Genomic DNA, 19291 nt, shown 5'->3' on the forward strand with positions numbered 1-19291 from the left:
GAGAAGTGAGGGAAGAAAAGTATGACAAAAGACGTAATGATGATGGAGGGAGAGATGGAATGGAAGGGAGGAGGGAGAGGGATGGAAGGAGAGGGAGGAGAGACAGAGAGGGAGGGTGACTATATTGGGGGAAGGAGGAAAGGAAGGAAGACAGGAGTGGAGGGAAGGACAGAATACAGGTAAATAAGAAACGAAAATAAAGGAAGATAAATAAAAAGGAAGGGAGAAGAGAAATGGAGAGACAGGGATGTTATATGGAAGGAAGGAAGGGGAGGTATGGAGAGAGAGAGAGAGAGAGAGAGAGAGAGAGAGAGAGAGAGAGAATGTACAGACACCGATGAAAAAAAAATTCACTTACCTGTACACAAACTTCCGGTGAAGCAAAAAGATGACGATATTGGGAAGAAAGAAAAAAGAACCAAAGAATGAATGAGAGAAGTGAATGAATAGCTATGCAATGTTCAAAATCACGAATTAAAATCACAATCTGAAAACAAACTTCCATCAAAAAAAAAAAAAAAAAAAAAAAAAAAAAAAAAGAGAGAGAGAGAGAGAGAGAGAGAGAGAGAATGAACGGAAAGAAAAATCTTGCGAAGGAAGAATGAAAGGAAGGGAAAAAAATAGCGAAGGAAGAATGTATGGAAAGAAAAATTTGACGAAGGAAGAATGTAAGGAATGAAAAACTTAACGAAGGAAGAATAAAAAGAAGAAAAAACTTAACGAAGGAAGAATAAAAAAAATGAAAAAAACTGTGAAGGAAAAATGAAAAGGAAGAATGAAACGAAGGAAAACACAAAGCAAAAGGAAAGAAAGCAATAACAGAGGAGCAAGACTCGCTAAACACAGCACGTAAACACGACCAAAACAAACCGCCTCACTCACCTGTAAACAAACTTCTGGCCTAGCACCTTCTTGATGATATTCTTGTCGTAATAATACCTCAATGCTCGGGACAACTTATCGTAATTCATGTTGGTCTTGTTCTTCCGCATTCCCCAAAGCCTGGCCACTTCTTCCGCGTTAAGGAGTTTGAATTCGCCTTCCGAGTTTGTCCAGGAGATGATACTCTTGTACTGATTGCTGAGGAGTAGCTCGAGAAGGAACTGCCACAGGGTTATGTTGTTCACCATCCCGTCTGTCGAGAAAGAAAGAGGGGGATTAGTGGCTGGTGGTGATGGCTGATGATGATCGTGATGATAGGTGAGCCCGTCTATGGTGAAAAGGGTGATGAGTTAGTGATTTCATGCTGGTGATGATGGTGATGATGATGATGATGTAAGCCCGTCTATGGTGAAAAGGGTGAAGAGTTAGTGATGTGCTGGTGGTGATGATGATAAAGACGAGGCTGACAATAACTAAGACTATGAAGATGATGATGGTAATAATGATGATAACGATGAAGACGAAACTGATGATGGCAAATATGATGATGATAATAATTACTCTGATGCTCCAGATGATAATTCCTTTGATGATGATGATGATGATGATGATGGTCACTCTCCAATCTGTATAGTCTCCGGCAGCATCCCTGAGACGGCTGTTAAGTATCCTGTAAGGCTTCGTAACACCTCTTCCTTAGCGATTTATTATTTTTATACACCATTTTCTCATATGTGAAGGGTGGAACCATCAGTATATGAGTCGATTTGGTAAGTAAGAAAAGAGATGGTGAAAGGAAAGAGGCCAGAGGAACACCACTATTGACACCATAACTAGGAAACACAGTAGTGGTCGTCTACAATAGCAGCTACAATACAATCAGGAAGGAAACTAAGAATGAAGGTAAAGACAGAAGGATACAAGCAATAAGCAACAAATAGGTACAGTATAGTGTTTTTACTCTAACTTGGCCTAAAATTACCAAATCTCTATAATGAATGCTGAGGTGCAACAAGAGGTTAACACTGGAATATACTGCTAGTCACAAAGAAGCGCTATGGAAAGGATGTAGAGCCATAGCACTGTCTTTTTCTACCAATGAATTACGTGATATAAACTACAAAAGGACGAAAATCTGGACCAAACTGGTTTAAAATGGCCATAGTTTGAGCATTTAAGAAGTGCTGTGGAAAAGATGTTGAGCCATAGCATTGTCTTTCTCTACCAATGAGCTATGTGATATAAGCAACAAAATGACGAAAATCTGGACCAAGTTAGTGTAAAAAGCGACAGTTTGAGCATTTAAGAATTATGTCAGTCTCGGTCCAGGGTCTCTGAAATATATGGTGTAACTGGTAAGGTTTTACTGGCGTCTCAAAAGGAGGATGACTACGAACCGGAGAGACAGTAAGATAACCCTCAGTGGAACTTACGCTGACAGCCAGAAAACAGTCCTGCTACTACAACTACTATTACAACTACTACTACTACACTACTGCTAAATATAATAATATAATAATAATAATAATAATAATAGTAATAATAATAATAATAACGTGAGCTACAATGTGTGTGTGTGTGTGTGTGTGTGTGTGTGTGTGTGTGTGTGTGAGAGAGAGAGAGAGAGAGAGAGAGAGAGAGAGAGAGAGAGAGAGAGAGAGAGATGGGGGTGTTATTGGAGTAAGAGAATGATGACAGTTTAAGGAAGAGTGATGGTGAGGGAGAGAGAGCGAGAAAGAGAAGAGGAAAGCTAGAGAGCGAGGGACAGGGAAGGAAAGAAGGAAGAAAAGGAAAAGAAGGAAGGAAGAGGAGAAGAGGAGGAGGTAAAGTGAGAGAAAAGGAGGGAGAGGGAGAGGGAGGGAGGGAGAGAGAGAGAGAGAGAGGGGGGGGGTAAAGAAGGAAGAAGAATGGAGGGAAGGAGGAGAAAAGTGGAGAGAAGGAAGAGAGGAGGTAGAGAGAGAGAGAGAGAGAGAGAGAGAGAGAGAGAATGCGAACCTTTCCCTCATGGAATTACACACACAGCTATCATTAACCCTTCAACACGAGAGGCTTTCTAGGTTGAATTAAATCGCTGGGTGGTAGCCATAACAGAAGGACATCATCGTACTGAAATGGTATATCCTTTCACTGCAAACGTAAATAACAACTATAGTGTGTTTACTCCAACCTGGCGAAAATCCTTAGCCCCTTTTAGCTCGATTTATAGCCAAGTGTAGTCAGATTGAGTTGATTTGACTAGTAACCAAGAAGACTCATTCTTAGCTCACTGAATTTCACGCAACCACGACATTTGGCCCGTACTATGGTCGTGTATGAAGACTCCCGAACACCTCTTCCTTAGCGATTTATTTTTGGATACGACTGGTTAACATCCTTTTGAAAGTTATTTATGCAGAGTACGGCGATGTTTGAAAGATTTATATAGCACAATGGGACAGTAAGGTGTAATAAGCTAAATAAATCGCTACGGAAAATGTGTTAGGATAAGTGACCCATTCCCGTCGGATGATAACAAACCAACTAGTGATACCAGGAACGGAAGAGTGAACAGGATAGGGCGGGGATAAAAACAGCGGTGTACCAGAGGAAATAATAAAAAAATAATAATAAAAAAATGGAGATAACACCTGAGCTGTATTTCGTTGGTTGAAGCTCCGTAACACCTTCTCGTATGCGATTTATTTTCTTACACCTTACTGTTGTTGCATACATCCCGGAATACCGCCATACTCTGCATAAAGAATAACGTACAAAAGGATATTACCCATCAAATTCAAGTGCTAATCTAATGCTACAAGTGTAGACGATAGAGATGTGATGATTTTAGGTCAATCTAAAATGAGAGAGAGAGAGAGAGAGAGAGAGAGAGACAATAAACACAGGACACCATCTCGTTGACCATGTACGAATATTTACGTACAATCGCGGAACCCAGTGTATTTGATTCCATATCCACACAACTGAGTAACCTTAACCTTGCCCTTAGCACCGAAATTACCATTTTGGGTGATTTTAACATACATAATGTTGAATGGTTATTGCATTCTGCCAGGACTGACAACGCTGGTCTAGAGTGCGAGCTGTTTGCAGAATCGTTTAATCTCACCCAGCTGGTAAAGCAACCAACCAGAATACCTGATAATCCTGACCATAATGCCCATCTCTTGGATTTATTCTTGACAAATAATCCAGATCAGTACAGGATAGAGGTACTGTCACCACTTGGATCCTCTGACCACAATCTCATCAAAGCCTCATTAGTTAACCCCCCCACACCTCCCCGTTCTGAACCTGTCAGGGTGACCCGATGGCACTTTGATAGGGCAAACTGGGATGGATTTAGAAATTATCTTGCTGACATTCCATGGCAGTCTTTCTTCTCTAGTGATCCCAATTCTACCCAGTCCCACATTTGCAACTTAATACTAGCTGGTATGGATTTATTCATACCAAGTCAACAGTTCACTAAAAGATCGAACTCTCCAAAATGGTTTGATGGCAACTGTGCCAGAGCAACAGCCCAAAAGTCATTAGCATATAACTATTACTTAAAATAAAAAACATCTGAATCACTCTCTCAATTTAAAATTGCTAGAAATCATGCAAAAGCTGTAATAAATCTATCTAAATCAAACTTTCTTCAAAAGCAAGCATCAAAACTACTTAACAACCCTAATGACAATAGAATATTCTGGTCAACTCTTAATTCTTTCAATAATACCTTTAACAAGTCATCTTCCATTCCCCCACTAAAATCATCAGATGGCAACATTACAAATGACCCGCGTGAGAAAGCGGATATTTTTGCCAGTACATTTGCCAGAAATTCTACCATAGACGATGCCAGCCAGAATGTCCCAGTACTAGAACTTGACTCTCCCGAAACTGTTCCACTTAAAATACAGACACGATACGTAAAATCCATCCTAGACAATTTACCTACCAACAAAGCTCCAGGCCCAGATGGAATTCCGCCAATTGTTTTGAAAAAGTGTTCCCCTGAACTCGCCTCTGTTATAAATTATTCAGACTATGCATACGTACTTCTTCATTCCCAAATTCATGGAAAAAAGCCAATATCCACCCAGTTCCGAAGAAAGGAAGTTCCTCTGACCCCTCTGATTACAGACCAATAGCTGTCACATCTTCTCTTGGTAAGGTATTTGAAACTTTAATAAGCACATTGTTAAACATCTTGAATCCAACAACTTAATTAGTGATAGACAATATGGTTTTTGCCACGAAAGATCCACCATTGACATACTCAATCTCCTGACTCATACCATCCATCAGTCAATTGACCTACATGGAGAAACTCATGCAGTAGCCCTTGATATTTCTAAAGCTTTCAACACAGTAAGGCACCGTTCCCTGCTGTCCAAACTCCCTTGCTATAGACTAAAATCTTTTGTTCCTTTGATTTCCTCATATCTCAGTGACAGGAAAATAAGATTAATAGTAGATGATATATATTCCAATTTCCACTCAATTAACGCCGGTATGCCGCAGGGATCAGTTCTGGCGCCAACCCTGTTCCTGGTTCCTATTCATGATCTTTGATCTGTCACCCACAATCCCATCCACTCATACGCAGATGACTTAACACTACACAGTTCATTCACACTCAGACACCCATTTACAATGTCTAGTATCTCTACCTCTCAACTCAGTACAGCCATCTCCATAATCAAGACCTGTCTACGATCAGTGAATGGGGACAGAACAACCTTGTCTCATTTAATGCTAATAAAACTAAATATATACAATTTACTAATAGACAGATATTGCCAGATTCGTATACTATCTTCAGTGCTACTAATATTCCCATCTCCAAAAGTATTGAAATTCTCGGCATCTCACTCAACAATGCCCTCAGCTGGACCTCTCATGTTAGATCACTTGCTAAAACCGCCTCAAAGAAACTTGGATTATTGTACAAAGTCCGTAACTTCTTCACTGACGAGCAGTTGGCTATAATTTATAAGAGTCATGTGTGCTCTCAGCTTGAATATTGCTCACCCTTGTGGAATGGATGTGGAGAGGATGCATTAAAACAACTAGACAAAATTCAGAACAAAGCTGTTAGAATTATTAACAACCCTGCCATTACAAATAAACTACCTCCCCTACAAGTAAGAAGGAATGTTGCCTCCCTTGCATTATTTTAGATATTTTTATGGCAAATGCTCATACGAAGTTGCATCCATGGTGCCACCTCTCCATGCCTTCCCTCGTTCTACACTGTTATCTGGTAGTGCTCATGACTAGAATGTCACTCAGCCATATTGCAGAACTTCTGCCTATCAGAATTCTTTCAGTCCCCGAACTGCATCTCTCTGGAACTCACTTCCCCAGAGTTGTTTCCCTCCAAACTTCAACCCACAGCTGTTCAAGTCTAACTGTTACAGATATTTTATGAACAGAGGACACCAGTAATCTGGTGTATGGATTAATATTTTGGTTTTTTTGTTTTTCCTTCCTCTGTCCTGTTATTTAAAAAAAATAAATAAACACACACACACACACACACACACACATTCTGATCCACCTCAGAACGATAAACGGAGACAGTGAACGGTGCGTTTTGAAACCAACTGGGGTGACTTTCGAAGCCAAACAGATTTTTCAGAATATTGTGTACGTGTTTCGTACCTTCGGCTAAAATGTGGAGCGATATTTTTGTCTGCAACTGAACATTACCTCTCTCACAACCTGGATAATTCCACTTGTTCTATTTCTAATTAACCCCAGGTGAGTATCAGGTAAAGGTGAGTCATAGGAGCCTGAGTTACGCTGGACGTGTTATATATATTTTGTAATAATTTTAATACTGAACATGAAAGAAAATCAACATGTAAAAGGAAAACAGTTTATTCCTGCCTTTCACACTTTCGTAACACCTCTTCCTTATATCACTTTAATAACAACGTAATTTTCATCAGTAACATACAGGAAGGCAATAAAGTGCAGAATAAATCGCTAAGAGGTGTTACGGACTCTTCAAAGCCACACATTATACTGTACGTCCCTTATTCCAATAACGATTTTTGTTACAGGGCGATTAGAAATTAACTCTTGAGACATTGCCGAAGAGAGGTGATGGAGAGGGAGGCCTTCACGTGGTGGCACCTACATAACTGGGCGGCTCCAGTGCCCCGTTATACGTGTTCCTTAACTCTCTAGCCCTCCAACAGAGGATGCTGGACTGCCAGGGAAGGGCAACTTCAGCCTGCAGTCCACCGGGTTCACGTCTAGATGAGCGTGGGGCAACAACAACAACTACTACTACCACCACCACCACTTGCAGAACCACCACCACCACTATTACAACTACTATAGCCTTTTCGATCTCATCTGAGCAGAGAGGATCTTTAAGCTTTTGCAGGGTGGCGGCTGATTGGTTGTCCGAGTGCATTCATCAGTAACGATATATTTTTAAAAAAAATTATGATAAGGATTACAATATTCTGACTATAAGATGGACCAAATAAAATATATAGATGGTTATTTGCATATATTAACTAGAGGGGCACTTAGTGGAGTGCATCTCTCCGACAAGGACAACGTAGTTTCCAAACCACTCGTCATAATGGGTTAGGTTTTCTCATCACTGATTAGGGTTTCACAAAAAGGGTTTTCCGGATCCAGAATCCATTATACGATCCGGATAGGTGCCAAAAATTAATCGATTGTTCCCTGGAACATGGGCTATCTACCACCATATTTGGTTCAAATCTCTCTTTTAGTTTTTAAGTAATCCTGCCAACAGACAAACAATCAAACAAGGATGAATACATACTCTCCTTGTCGGAGAGAATTAAAAACAAGGCCTTACAAAGTCTCTCAGAGGTCTGGATACGTGTGAAAGTTTCAGTTCTGGCAAATCAACCTACTGTCGCAGTAACGACGTATAAATTAATTTGCCTTAATGGAAAAAAAAAAAAAAAAGGATTTCGTAGACATTTGTCTGACTGTTGATTTGGCAGGAGAAATGAAAATTTCACACGTATCAAGGCCATCTGATAATTATGTATGGCCTCATTGTTACATTATTCTTTGCAAATAACTACATACATTTTTTTTTTTTGTGCAACCTTTATAATAAAAACGTAAAATACATCGTAGGTAATATAAGCCTTCAGACAACCAAGCAGATGCCAGCTTTCAAAAGCCTAAGGCTCTTCTCAGAAAAGATCGAAAAGGCTACACCACTACAACTACTGTGACAGTGTGTTTGTCATAACCTTAGTATGCTGTCACCACGGCTACCGGGCACTGTTTTATTTCTTAAGCACTAACCCCTTCACTGAGATTTTTTTTACATATTCTTTCTAGGGCGGGACGATTTTTCCCCGTTAGAGGCGATCTCTTGCAGTGGCTGGGTATATGAATTCAAAGGCCGTACTCTAGGTGGCAAGGGACGCTTCGTCGCAACGTTTTCTTTGCGATTCATTATGCATATTACGTCTGCATATTCTCAGGAGAGTAGGGAAGGCGGTAATAAACTACAACATGAACAACAACAACAACTGCTACTACAACTTATTTCTTACTGCATGAGAGAGAGAGAAAGAGGGGGGGGGGAGACAGCGGTGGACGGAGGGGTGAAAGAGTGAGAGAGAAAGGGTAGGCAAGTGAGAGACAAGGGTGAGAAGAGAAGAGGTGAGGGGAGAGAGGGGACAACGAGACACCTCCGGCCAAAGGGGAGGGAGAGGGGAGGGGAGGGGGAGAGGGAGGGGGAGAGGGAGGGGGAGGAAGGGGAGGGGGAGATGCGGGCGGGAGGGAAGTACCAATTGACGCCTGATTTATACACAATTTACTCCTATTATCCCCTCACACTGTCCCTCATACTGCCCCTCACAGTCCCTTACACTGTCCCTCACAGTCCCTCATACTGCCCCTCACAGTCCCTCATACTGTCCCTCACAGTCCCTTACACTGTCCCTCATACTGCCCCTCACAGTCCCTCATACTGTCCCTCACAGTCCCTTACACTGTCCCTCATCCTGTCCCTCACAGTCCCTTACACTGTCCCTCATACTGTCCCTCACACACACAATGTCTCTCACACTGCCCCTCATACTGTCCCTCACACTGCCTCTCATACTGCCCCTCACAGTCCCTTACACTGCCCCTCACACTCACACTGTCCCTCACACACACACAATGTCCCCCACACTGCCTCTCACACTCACACTTTCCCTCTCTCTCTCTCTCACACACACACACACACACACACACACACTGACTCTCATACTGTCCCTCATTCACTGTCCTTCACACTGTCCCTCATACTGCCCCTCCCACTCACACTGCCCCTCACTGTCCTTTACACTGCTCCTCTGACTGTCAGACTACCCTTCAAACTGACCCTCACACTGTCCTTCACACTACACCTCACAGTCCATTACACTGCTCCTCTTACTGTCACACTATCCTTCACACTGCCCCTCACAGTCCCTTACACTGCCCCTCACACTCACACTGCTTCTCACACTGACTCTCCTACTGTCCCTGAGTCAACGTCCTTCACACTGCCTCCTCACACTGCTCACCAATCAGTGTCCCTCAGTCACACTGCCCCTCACACTCCCTTACACTGCTCCTCTTACTGTCACACTATCCTTCACACTGCCTCTCACACTGCCCCTAACAGTCCCTTACACCGTCCCTCACAATCCTTTACACTGCCCCTTATACTCCCACACTGATCCTCACCGTCACTCACACTGCCATACTTCTCATACTGTTTATAACACTGTCACACTGTCCCTCGCATTGTCTTCTGCCCTACTGCCCCTCACACTGCCACACTTCTCCTCACGTTGTCTTACACTGTCACTCTCTTTCTCACACTGCCGTAATAACTGTATCATTAAGTCTCAACTCATCTATCTATCTATTGCCAGACGCCTTAATCCTATACAGGTTGGCCACAAACAAATCGCCTCCACGTCGCCCTGTCCCCCGCCATTTCACCGCCCTGCTCCCAACTCACACCCCCTTCTCTCATATACCTCTCCACTCCATCCCTCCATCTCATCCTTGGCCTGCCCCTCCCTCTCTCCCCCTCCACCTCGCTCACATACACTCTCCTCGTCAGTCTCTCACTTTCCATCCTCTCCACCTGGCCGTAGAAAACTCTCACCTGAAAAGACGCCACTGTGTTGAAAAGGTATTGAGCCAGACTAACCTGCTAATTACTGAAGGCCTCCCATCAAGGTGTATTAAACTGATGGGTGGTAGAGGGAATTAAAATATACAAAAGGTTATTGGGGGCGTAGGTAAGTAGGTAGGTAGGTAGACGGGTAAGTAAATAGGTAGGTACACATGGGCGGGTAGGTAGGTAGGAAGGAAGGTAGGAATTAAAATATACAAAGGGTTAATGGGGACGTAGGTAGGTAGGCAGGTAGGTAGATAGGTAAGTAAACATGTAGGTAAAAATGCGTGGGTAGGTAGGCAGAGAGGTAGGTAGATGGAATTAAAATATACAAAAGGCTAATGGGGACGTAGGTAGGCATGTAAGTAGACAGGTAAGTAAATACGCAAGTACACACGCGTGGGTAGGTAGGCAGGGAGGTAGGTATGCAGGCAGGTAGGTGGCAGGAGTAAAACATACGAAAAAGGTTATTCGGGACGCTGGTTAGTAGGCAGGTAGGTAGACAGATAAGTATGTAGGCAGATATAGATGGGTAGGTAGGCAGGTGGGTAGACAGGTAATTATGTAGATAAAGATGGGTAGGTAGGCAGGGAGGTAGGTAAGTAGGCAAGTAGCTAGGTAGAGTAAGCAGGCAGATACGTACATATACAGGAAAATATAGGTAGGTGGGTAGGTAGGTAGGACGATGGGAGGTAGGTAGACCGGTAGTATATGCTGGTGTAGATTAATGAGTACGTTGGTAGGCAGGTAGGTAAGTAGAACAGTAAAAAGATATGTAAGTAGGTAGGTAGATAGGCAAGTTGGTGGGTAGGTAGATATAAGCTGTTCACTTTACCTTAACCTATAACTGCCATCCCTCCATCTTGAATGTTGGGTCATAACAACAGATTAACACTAGAATATGATGCTAGTCTCGAAGATGTGCTGTACAAAAGATGTAGAGCCACAGTATTTTCTTTTTCTGCCACTGATCAACGTGAAAAAAGCTGCAAAAGGATGTCATTTTGGGCCAAGTTAGAGTGAACGAACTATAGTAGGGTCTACACGCAACCTCACGTACCAGCATTACAAAGTCACAGATGTTGACAGGTAAAAACTAGAGGGGCATTCAGTGGAGCGCATCTCTCCGACAAGGGCAACGCAATTTCAAAACCACTCTTCATAATAGGTCAGGTTTTCTCATCACTGATTAAGGTTTCGCAGAAAGTGTTTTCCGGATCCAGAATCTGTAATACTATCCGGATCGGTGCCAAAAGTTAATCGATTGTTCCCTGGGACATGGGCTATCTACCCACCAATTTTGGTCCAAATCCCTCTCTTAGTTTTTGAGTAATCCTGCCAACAGACAAACAGACTACCAAAAAGGGATGAAAACATACTCTCCTTGTCGGAGAGAAATAATCCAGAGGTGACAAGTAAGAACAACACATCTAGTTCTACAACAGCCAAGCCTTTCATACACCTGGCTTTGTTATTACCAGGTATAGTGTGTTTACCTTTACCTGACAAACACTACTACGATTCTTTCCCCTTAACTTGGCCCAGATTTTCGTCCTTTCATAGCTTATTTCACGTAACAAAGTGGCAGAGAAAGGCAATGTTATGGCTCTACATCCTTTCCACAGCACTTCTTCGTGACTAGCATCATATTTTAGTGTTAGTTACCCCCTCAGCATTCAAACTGGAGGGATGGCAATTTTAGGTCAAGTTAAAATAGAGTATAACGCCCTTTCAAATTGCTGTCACGTGTAGTCAAAATGGATTTAACCAGTAACCAAGGAGACTCAGTCCTACCTAAAACTAACTTTAGTAACCAAGGAGACTCATTTCAATTCCGTCAGATGAAAAAATGCAGAGCTGGGTGGCTTGCAGATTCCGTCACACCTTTGCCTGAGCGATTTATTTTGCACATCTCAATACCCTCATGAGTTACTGATGGAAGCTGTCTATTGCCAGACGCCTTAATCCCGTAAGGGGTGGCCACAAACAAATCGCCTCCATGTCGCCTGGTCCCCCGCCATTTCACTGCCCTGCTCCCAGTTCACTCCCCCCTCTCTCAAATACCTCTCCATTCCATCCCTCCACCTCATCCTTGGCCTCCCCCTCCCTCCACCTCACTCACATACACGCTCCTCGTCAGTCTCTCTCTTTTTACACCAATATTAAAATGATACCAATTACATGCAAGACAATGCTCAGGTGTACTAAGCAAAATAAATCGCTAAGGAAATGGTTTAACGAAATCTCCTGCAGTCACTTACAATACGACTCATGGTTTGGAAAAGGATATTACTGATCGAAACTGTCCACTGTAGGTATGACATCAATCTACCTACCTACCATTCATCAAAGCCTCCACCCAACCTACGTACCTGCCTGCCTACCTACCTACCAACCTACCTACCTACCAACCAATCAACAATGCCCTCTATCATCCTACGTACTTACCTGTTCTCCACTATCAACTTACCTACTTACCTGTCAACCTACCTACCTACTTACCTACCTACCTACCGAAAAAGCTCTCTACCAACCTACTTCCTGAACAGCTACCCATTCGACTTACCAAACTACCTACCTACCTACTAACCAACTGAACTACCTACCTACTTATCTACTTCCGTTGCTCTGTATCTACCCCTCCCCCTCCCTTGTTATCTATCTATCTACCTCCGCAGGAAATAGGCGTCCGGTTGAGAGAGAGAGAGAGAGAGAGAGAGAGAGAGAGAGAGAGAAAGGGGAGTCAGTAGCGATTATTTCTCTCTCTCTCTCTCTCGTATTCCATCCCTTCCCCCCTCCTCCTCTTTCCTTCCTTGTTTCCTCCTTTCCTCCCTCCCTCTCTTATTTATCCCTCCCATCTTATCCTCCCTCCCTTTATTCCTCCCTCCTTCCTTCACTACCTTTATCTTTCTTTCCTTCCTTCCCTCCCTCCCTCTCTCCCTTTATCATTCCTTTCCTCCCTCCCTCCCTTTGTCCTTCCCTCCCTCTCTTCCTCCATCTCTCCGTTTATCCTTCCCTCCCCCCCTCCCTCTCTCCCTTTACCCTTCCTTCCCTCCCCCTCTCCCTCTCTCCCTTTATCCTTCCTTCCCTCCCCCCCTCCCTCTCTCCCTTTATCCCTCCCTCCCCCAGGAAGTGCCAATTGGTTCCTCCTCGCTCTAAATGATCCTCCCTACCTGGCTCTCTCTCTCTCTCTCTCTCTCTCTCTCTCTCTCTCTCTCTCTCTCTCTCTCTCTCTCTCTCACACACACACACACACACACATTCACCGATAGAACAGCTTACTACTTGTTAGCTATTGTTTGGGTACGGCAATAATTATGTCTAAAAGCCAAATAATAATAATAACTGTAATAATAATAATAATAATAATAATAACAACAACAACAACAATGAACTGATGGCTACAGCGCCCTCTAAATTCTCTCTCTCTCTCTCTCTCTCTCTCTCTCTCTCCCCTCTCTCTCTCTCTCTCTCCCCTCTCTCTCTCTCTCTCTCTCTCATTTAGGGTCATATTCTAAGTAGTTTGGAGATTTCGTAACACCTCTTCTTATGCGGTTTATTTTGCACATTACACCTCAGTACTAGGCTACTCTTGTATGTTACTAATATAAACTCTCTAGAAACATTACACACACACATTCAATACACATACAGTACATACAATACACATACAATACCGTACACATAACATACAGTACACATACAATACCGTACACATAACATACAATACACATACAATACCGTACACATAACATACAATACACATACAATACCGTACACATAACATACAATACACATACAATACCGTACACATAACATACAATACACATACAATACCGTACACATAACATACAATACACATACAATACCGTATACGTAACATACAATACACACACATAAAATACACATAACATACAATCCACATAACATGAACAACATACAATAGAGAGTAAGGTGTAAGAAAAATAAATCGCTAAGGAAAAGGTGCAACGAAGGCTCCTATGCCACCTAGAATACACATGTTAATTACCTCTGTTCTCACCTGAAGGAACTGGGTCAATCCTATGTCATGAATAATAAGTCGTGGCTGCATATGAGGCTTAGCTATGAGGCAGGAATGAGTCTCCTTGGTTACTAGTCAAATAAACTCTTTCAATCTGGGGTGAAGGGGGTTAAAAGGGGTTAGGGATGTTCGTCAGACTGAGAAAACGTGTAGATAGATAGAGAGATAGATAGACAGACACAGATAGATGGACAGAAGAGATAGACAGTACACAGGCAGAAAACAGACTGACAGTGCACAGACAGATAGACAAACAAATGGATACAGATAGATGGATGGATGGATAGGACAGACGGGCAAACAGACACAGAGACAGACTGACAGACTGATACATAGAAAGATACAGATAGACAGATAGATAGACAGATGGATGGATAGATAAACGCAGATAATTAAGACAGATAGATAGACATAGATAACTAGATGGATAGATAATAAAGCAACGTTTTCTTTTTTTTTTACTTTACCCTGGATAGTCTATATCCTCTCCATAGCACTTCCTCGTGACTAGCATCATATTCCAGTGTTGAGCTAATGTTAAAAGTCAGCAGTGAAGGTGGACAGGGGGTATTATTAGGCCAAGTGAGTGAGAGAGAGAGAGAGAGAGAGTGAGTACAGTTTTTTAGAAGAGTTTACCTTTGGTCTTGGAGGGGGAGAGGGCATCGTTGGAACCCTCCGAGTCCTCTGCCTCGAAGCGTCGCGCCATCTCACACTCTGAAATAATAATAATAATAATAATAATAACAGTTGTCCTGGTATTAGTAGTATCTAAAACAAAATTAGTAGTAGCTGTAATATTATCTAAAACAAAGGTGGTAGTAATAGAAGTAGTAGTGCCGTAGTAGCAGTATCTAAAACTAAAGTAGTAGTAGTAGTAGTAGTAGCAGCAGTAGTAGTATGATCTATAACAACAACAACAAGATGGTGTTGATACTCGTCCGTCAATCAGCCACACTTTTGTAAGTAATAACGTCAACGGCCTTATTAAATCTTGTAATCCACACACGCCAAACATTTCCAAATTAATCAAAGTGGACTAATATATAACTCAAAACGATGAATAAAACAAAACAATTAAAAAAAATCAGAAATCACCATCACTAACATATTTTTTCTTCCCCTTAACCTACTCATGCTCAGAACAACTCTAGTATTAAATTTTACGTAACAAATGCTTATATTCACACACACACACACACACACACACATATATATTACCACTCCCACAACTACTACCATCACCACTATTACTACTACCTTGCTGGAAGGACACAAGTCAAGAGTGAGAGCAGTGGAAATGAGTTATCTGAGAGGAGCATGTGAAGTTACACGGAGAGACAGACTGACAAATGAGGAAGTGAAGGAGCGTTGTGGTGTGGATGTGGATGTGATAGGAAGCGTTAGGAGAAACATACTGAGGTGGTTTGGCCATGTGGAGAGGATGGAGAGAGAGACTAACGAGGAGTGTGAGTGAGGTGGAGGCCGGGGATGAGATGGAGAGGTATATGAGACAGGGATGTGTAAGCTGGGAGCAGGGCAGTGAAATTGCGGGAGACGGTTTGTTTGTGGCCGCCCCTTACAAGAGTTGGGCGTCTGGCAATAGATAGATAGACAGACTACTATGAACACCAAAACAAATATCACCACCACCACAATCACCTCCAGCACCACCACCATCACCACCACCACAATCACCTCCATCACCACCACAATCACCTCCATCACCACCACAATCGCCACCACAACTACCACCATCTGTGTAGGGTGTAGCCATGTAAGTAAGGCGCGTGGGACTACACCCCCCCATCTTTTTCTCAACACCTCCATCCCTCCCTTACCCTCCCTTGTTTTTCTTCCACCCTTTTCTTCTTTTTCCTCTCCATCGCAGTACGACTCTCTCTCTCTCTCTCTCTCTCTCTCATAAAACCTTCCCCCTCTTCGCTTTCATTTACTATATTTCATTCTCTCCCTTCTGTTCCTTTCCACTCTCTCTTCTCTTTACGTTCTCTCCCTTCCCTCTTTCCTCTTCTTCCCTCCCTCCCTCCCACTCTCTTCATTCATTCCTTTCCTCCTTCTTCCTTCCAACTTCCCTCCCACTCTCTCACCTTCCTCTTTCCGTCCTTCCTTCCTTCCCACCTTCTTCATTCTCTCTCTCCTTCCCTCCTCTGCCTATTCTCTCATACTTTCCACATTCTCTCCCTTCCTCCCTCTCAAGACTTACTCATTCTCTCCCTTCTTCCTCCTTCCCTCCAAGGCCGCCTATCCTCCCTGACTGGTCTATCCCTAAAGGTAACCTGTCCTCCCTCCCTCCCTCCCCTCCCCTCCTCTCCCTCTCCCTCTTTCCCCTACCCCTCCCTCCTCTACACCTGTTTCTCCTTCCCCTACCCCTCCCTCCTCTACACCTGTTCCTCCCTTCCTCTCTCTTTCCCCTACCTCTCCCTCCTCTACACCTGTTCCTCCCTTCCTCTCCCTCCTCTACACCTGTTCCTCCCTTCCTCTCCCTCCTCTACACCTGTTCCTCCTTTCCTCTCCCTACTTCCCCTACCCCTCCCTCCTCTACACCTGTTCCTCCTTCCCTCCACACCTGTCCTCTCCACTCATTTACATCTTTTCCTCCCTTCCACTCACCCTCCGCCCATTTCTCTCCCTTCTCTCCCTCAACACCTGTTCCCCCCGTCACCTCCCTCCCTCTACACTTGTTCCTCCCTTCCCTCCCTCTACCCTCATACACGTCCTTCTTTCTTTCCCTCCGTCTTTCCCCTTACACACGCCCTTCTCTCCCTTCCCCTATCCCTCTACACCTGTTCTTCCCTCCGTCCCTCCCCTCCTTCTCTTCCCTCCCCTCCCCTTCCCTCATCTCCCCTCCCCTCCACACCTGCCGCACGCCCTAAATATATATACATACATTTTTTTTTTTTTTTTTTTTTTTTTTTTAAGCAACATAATCAGAAGTCATATGGGTGAGGGCTGGACAATTTTTTCTTTTGTTTTCCTTTTTCTTTAACACTGGCGGTAAAATACTGTACAGCCTGTTAACTCCTCCAAAATACTGCATTATTATTATTATTATCATTATTATTATTATTATTATTACTATTATTATTATCACCATCATCATTATTATTATTGTTGCTGTTGTTATTATTATTATTATTATTATTATTATTATTATTGTTGTTGTTGTTCTGGGCCGCAGCTCATCTAAAACGTAAACCCGATGGACAACTGGTTTAATTTCCCTTCCTCCAGCTGCCCACCATCCATTCAGACGATAGAGTGAAGTGGCTGAGGGACGTTTGTACAACCAGGCAGTTGAGCCGCCTGGTTATATAGATGCTAGCACATGAAGGCGTCCATTGAGAGAGAGAGAGAGAGAGAGAGAGAGAGAGAGAGAGAGAGAGAGAGAATATCACACAAACACAACGGCATTTACGGGTAACTATATCATACCAACATACTATACTGTGATTTTATTTTTGTGTTTATCTGACGGAACTGGCCAAACTCGATACTACATGAGCCAGGAATGAGTCTCCTTGGTTACTAGTCTCCACTACGCCTGGCCATGGAGCTGAAAGGGTTTTGGGATTTTTGTCAGGTTAAAACTCTCTCTCTCTCTCTTATATCTTAGGATCGAATTTAAGGTAGAATAGGAGGCTTCGCAACACCTCTTCCTCAGCGATTTATTCTGTATATTAAACTACGATTTATTTGCGTGTTATTGATGTCGTTTTCATTTCGTTACAGTTTGCATCAATAGAAAACGGGAGGCTCTTCAGGTGTAGAGAAAACAGGAGGTTATTCTGGTATAATGTGCAAAATAAATCGCTCAGGGAGAAGTGTTAAGAAATCCCCAAAGCCACTCAAAAAACTGTCCAAATTCTCCTAAGCTGACGAGAATACATAAAAAAAAATTAGCATGTCATCTGCAAAACACACACACACACACACACACACACACACACACACACACACACACACACACACACACACAGGTAAATCAAGTGGTGCACCGGGAAACCTTCACGGGGCGGTACTGATATACTCGTAGGTGGGTGGCTCTACTGACTGCTTATACAAACATCGCTGAAGAAGAAGAAGAAGAAGAAGAAGGAGAAGACGACGACGATGATGATGATGATGATGATGATGATGAGGAGGAGGAGGAGGAGGAGGAGGAGGTGAAATAATAACACGAACCCCCCAAAAAAAGACCAACAACAAATATAACATTAATATAATAATAATAATAATAATAATGTGTACCGTAATCTCCTTGATACCTATTAAATACTTGCTTTCAAACCACAGTATCATATAGCTAACCTGAAAGTTAAGCCTGATCATGCCAAACCTCCTTATCCCTTAACCCCTTCAGCGCCAGGACGTCTATCTATTTATCTATCTATCTATTTATCTATCTATCCATATATCTATCTACAGCCAGACAGCTTAATCCCGTGGTGTAAGGGGTGGCCACAAACAAATCGCCTTCATGTCACCCCGTCCCCTGACATTTCGCTCCCGTCCCCCTAGCTTAGACCCCCCCCTCTCTCATATACCTCTCCATTCCGTCCCTCCATTTCATCCTCGGTCTCCCCCTCCCTCTCCCCTCCATCTCACTCACATACACTCTCCAAGTTAGTCACTCACTCTCCATTCTCTCCACATGGCCAGGACATTTTCATTTGAGGGAACTGGGCACTGAATACTAATATGTGCTGGAATGAAATTTAATGAACCTTAGATATGAGGCAGGAATGAGTCTCCTTGGTTACTAGCCAAATTTATCCACCAAGCTGACTACATATGGTCATCAACTGAGCTGAAAGGGGTTAGGGATCCTGTTAGCTTAAACAAACAGACTATAGACGATTTTACTCAGATTCTCTCTCTCTCTCTCTCTCTCTTTCAACAGATCTACCCTCTCCATTCCGAAAATATCTCTACGTAACACCTCCTCCTTCCCTATTTATTTTACATATTACACTTTAACATCTTCTATTTATGTATCGTTTTAATATCAACACAGTTTACTTCATAACATACATGACGATACTGAGGCTTAATATGCAGAATAAATCGCTAAGGAGATGGTGTCACGCATTCTCAAGGTCACTCAGAATACCCTCTATACCAGTGTTTTCCAACCTGAGGGGCGGCCCCCCCCCCCCCAGGGGAACACG

General features: G+C 43.0%; 1 protein-coding gene across 1 annotated transcript in view; it reads right to left on the minus strand.

The window, feature by feature from the left end:
• The window catches only part of LOC145408391 (uncharacterized), a 73608-nt gene that overhangs the window by 24400 nt on the left and 29917 nt on the right, over nt 1-19291 (minus strand). The window contains exons 2-3 of the mRNA XM_080279118.1: nt 14742-14857; nt 883-1135 (exon numbers count right to left, since the gene is read on the minus strand). Of these exons, the coding sequence (XP_080135244.1) occupies nt 883-1135; nt 14742-14857 (369 nt within the window). The remainder of the gene's footprint in view (nt 1-882; nt 1136-14741; nt 14858-19291) is intronic.

Source organism: Coenobita brevimanus, chromosome 77 (genome assembly GCF_032717465.1).
Source record: "Coenobita brevimanus isolate Jiangsu-jjx chromosome 77, ASM3271746v2, whole genome shotgun sequence".
Classification (NCBI taxonomy): Eukaryota; Metazoa; Arthropoda; class Malacostraca; order Decapoda; family Coenobitidae; genus Coenobita; species Coenobita brevimanus.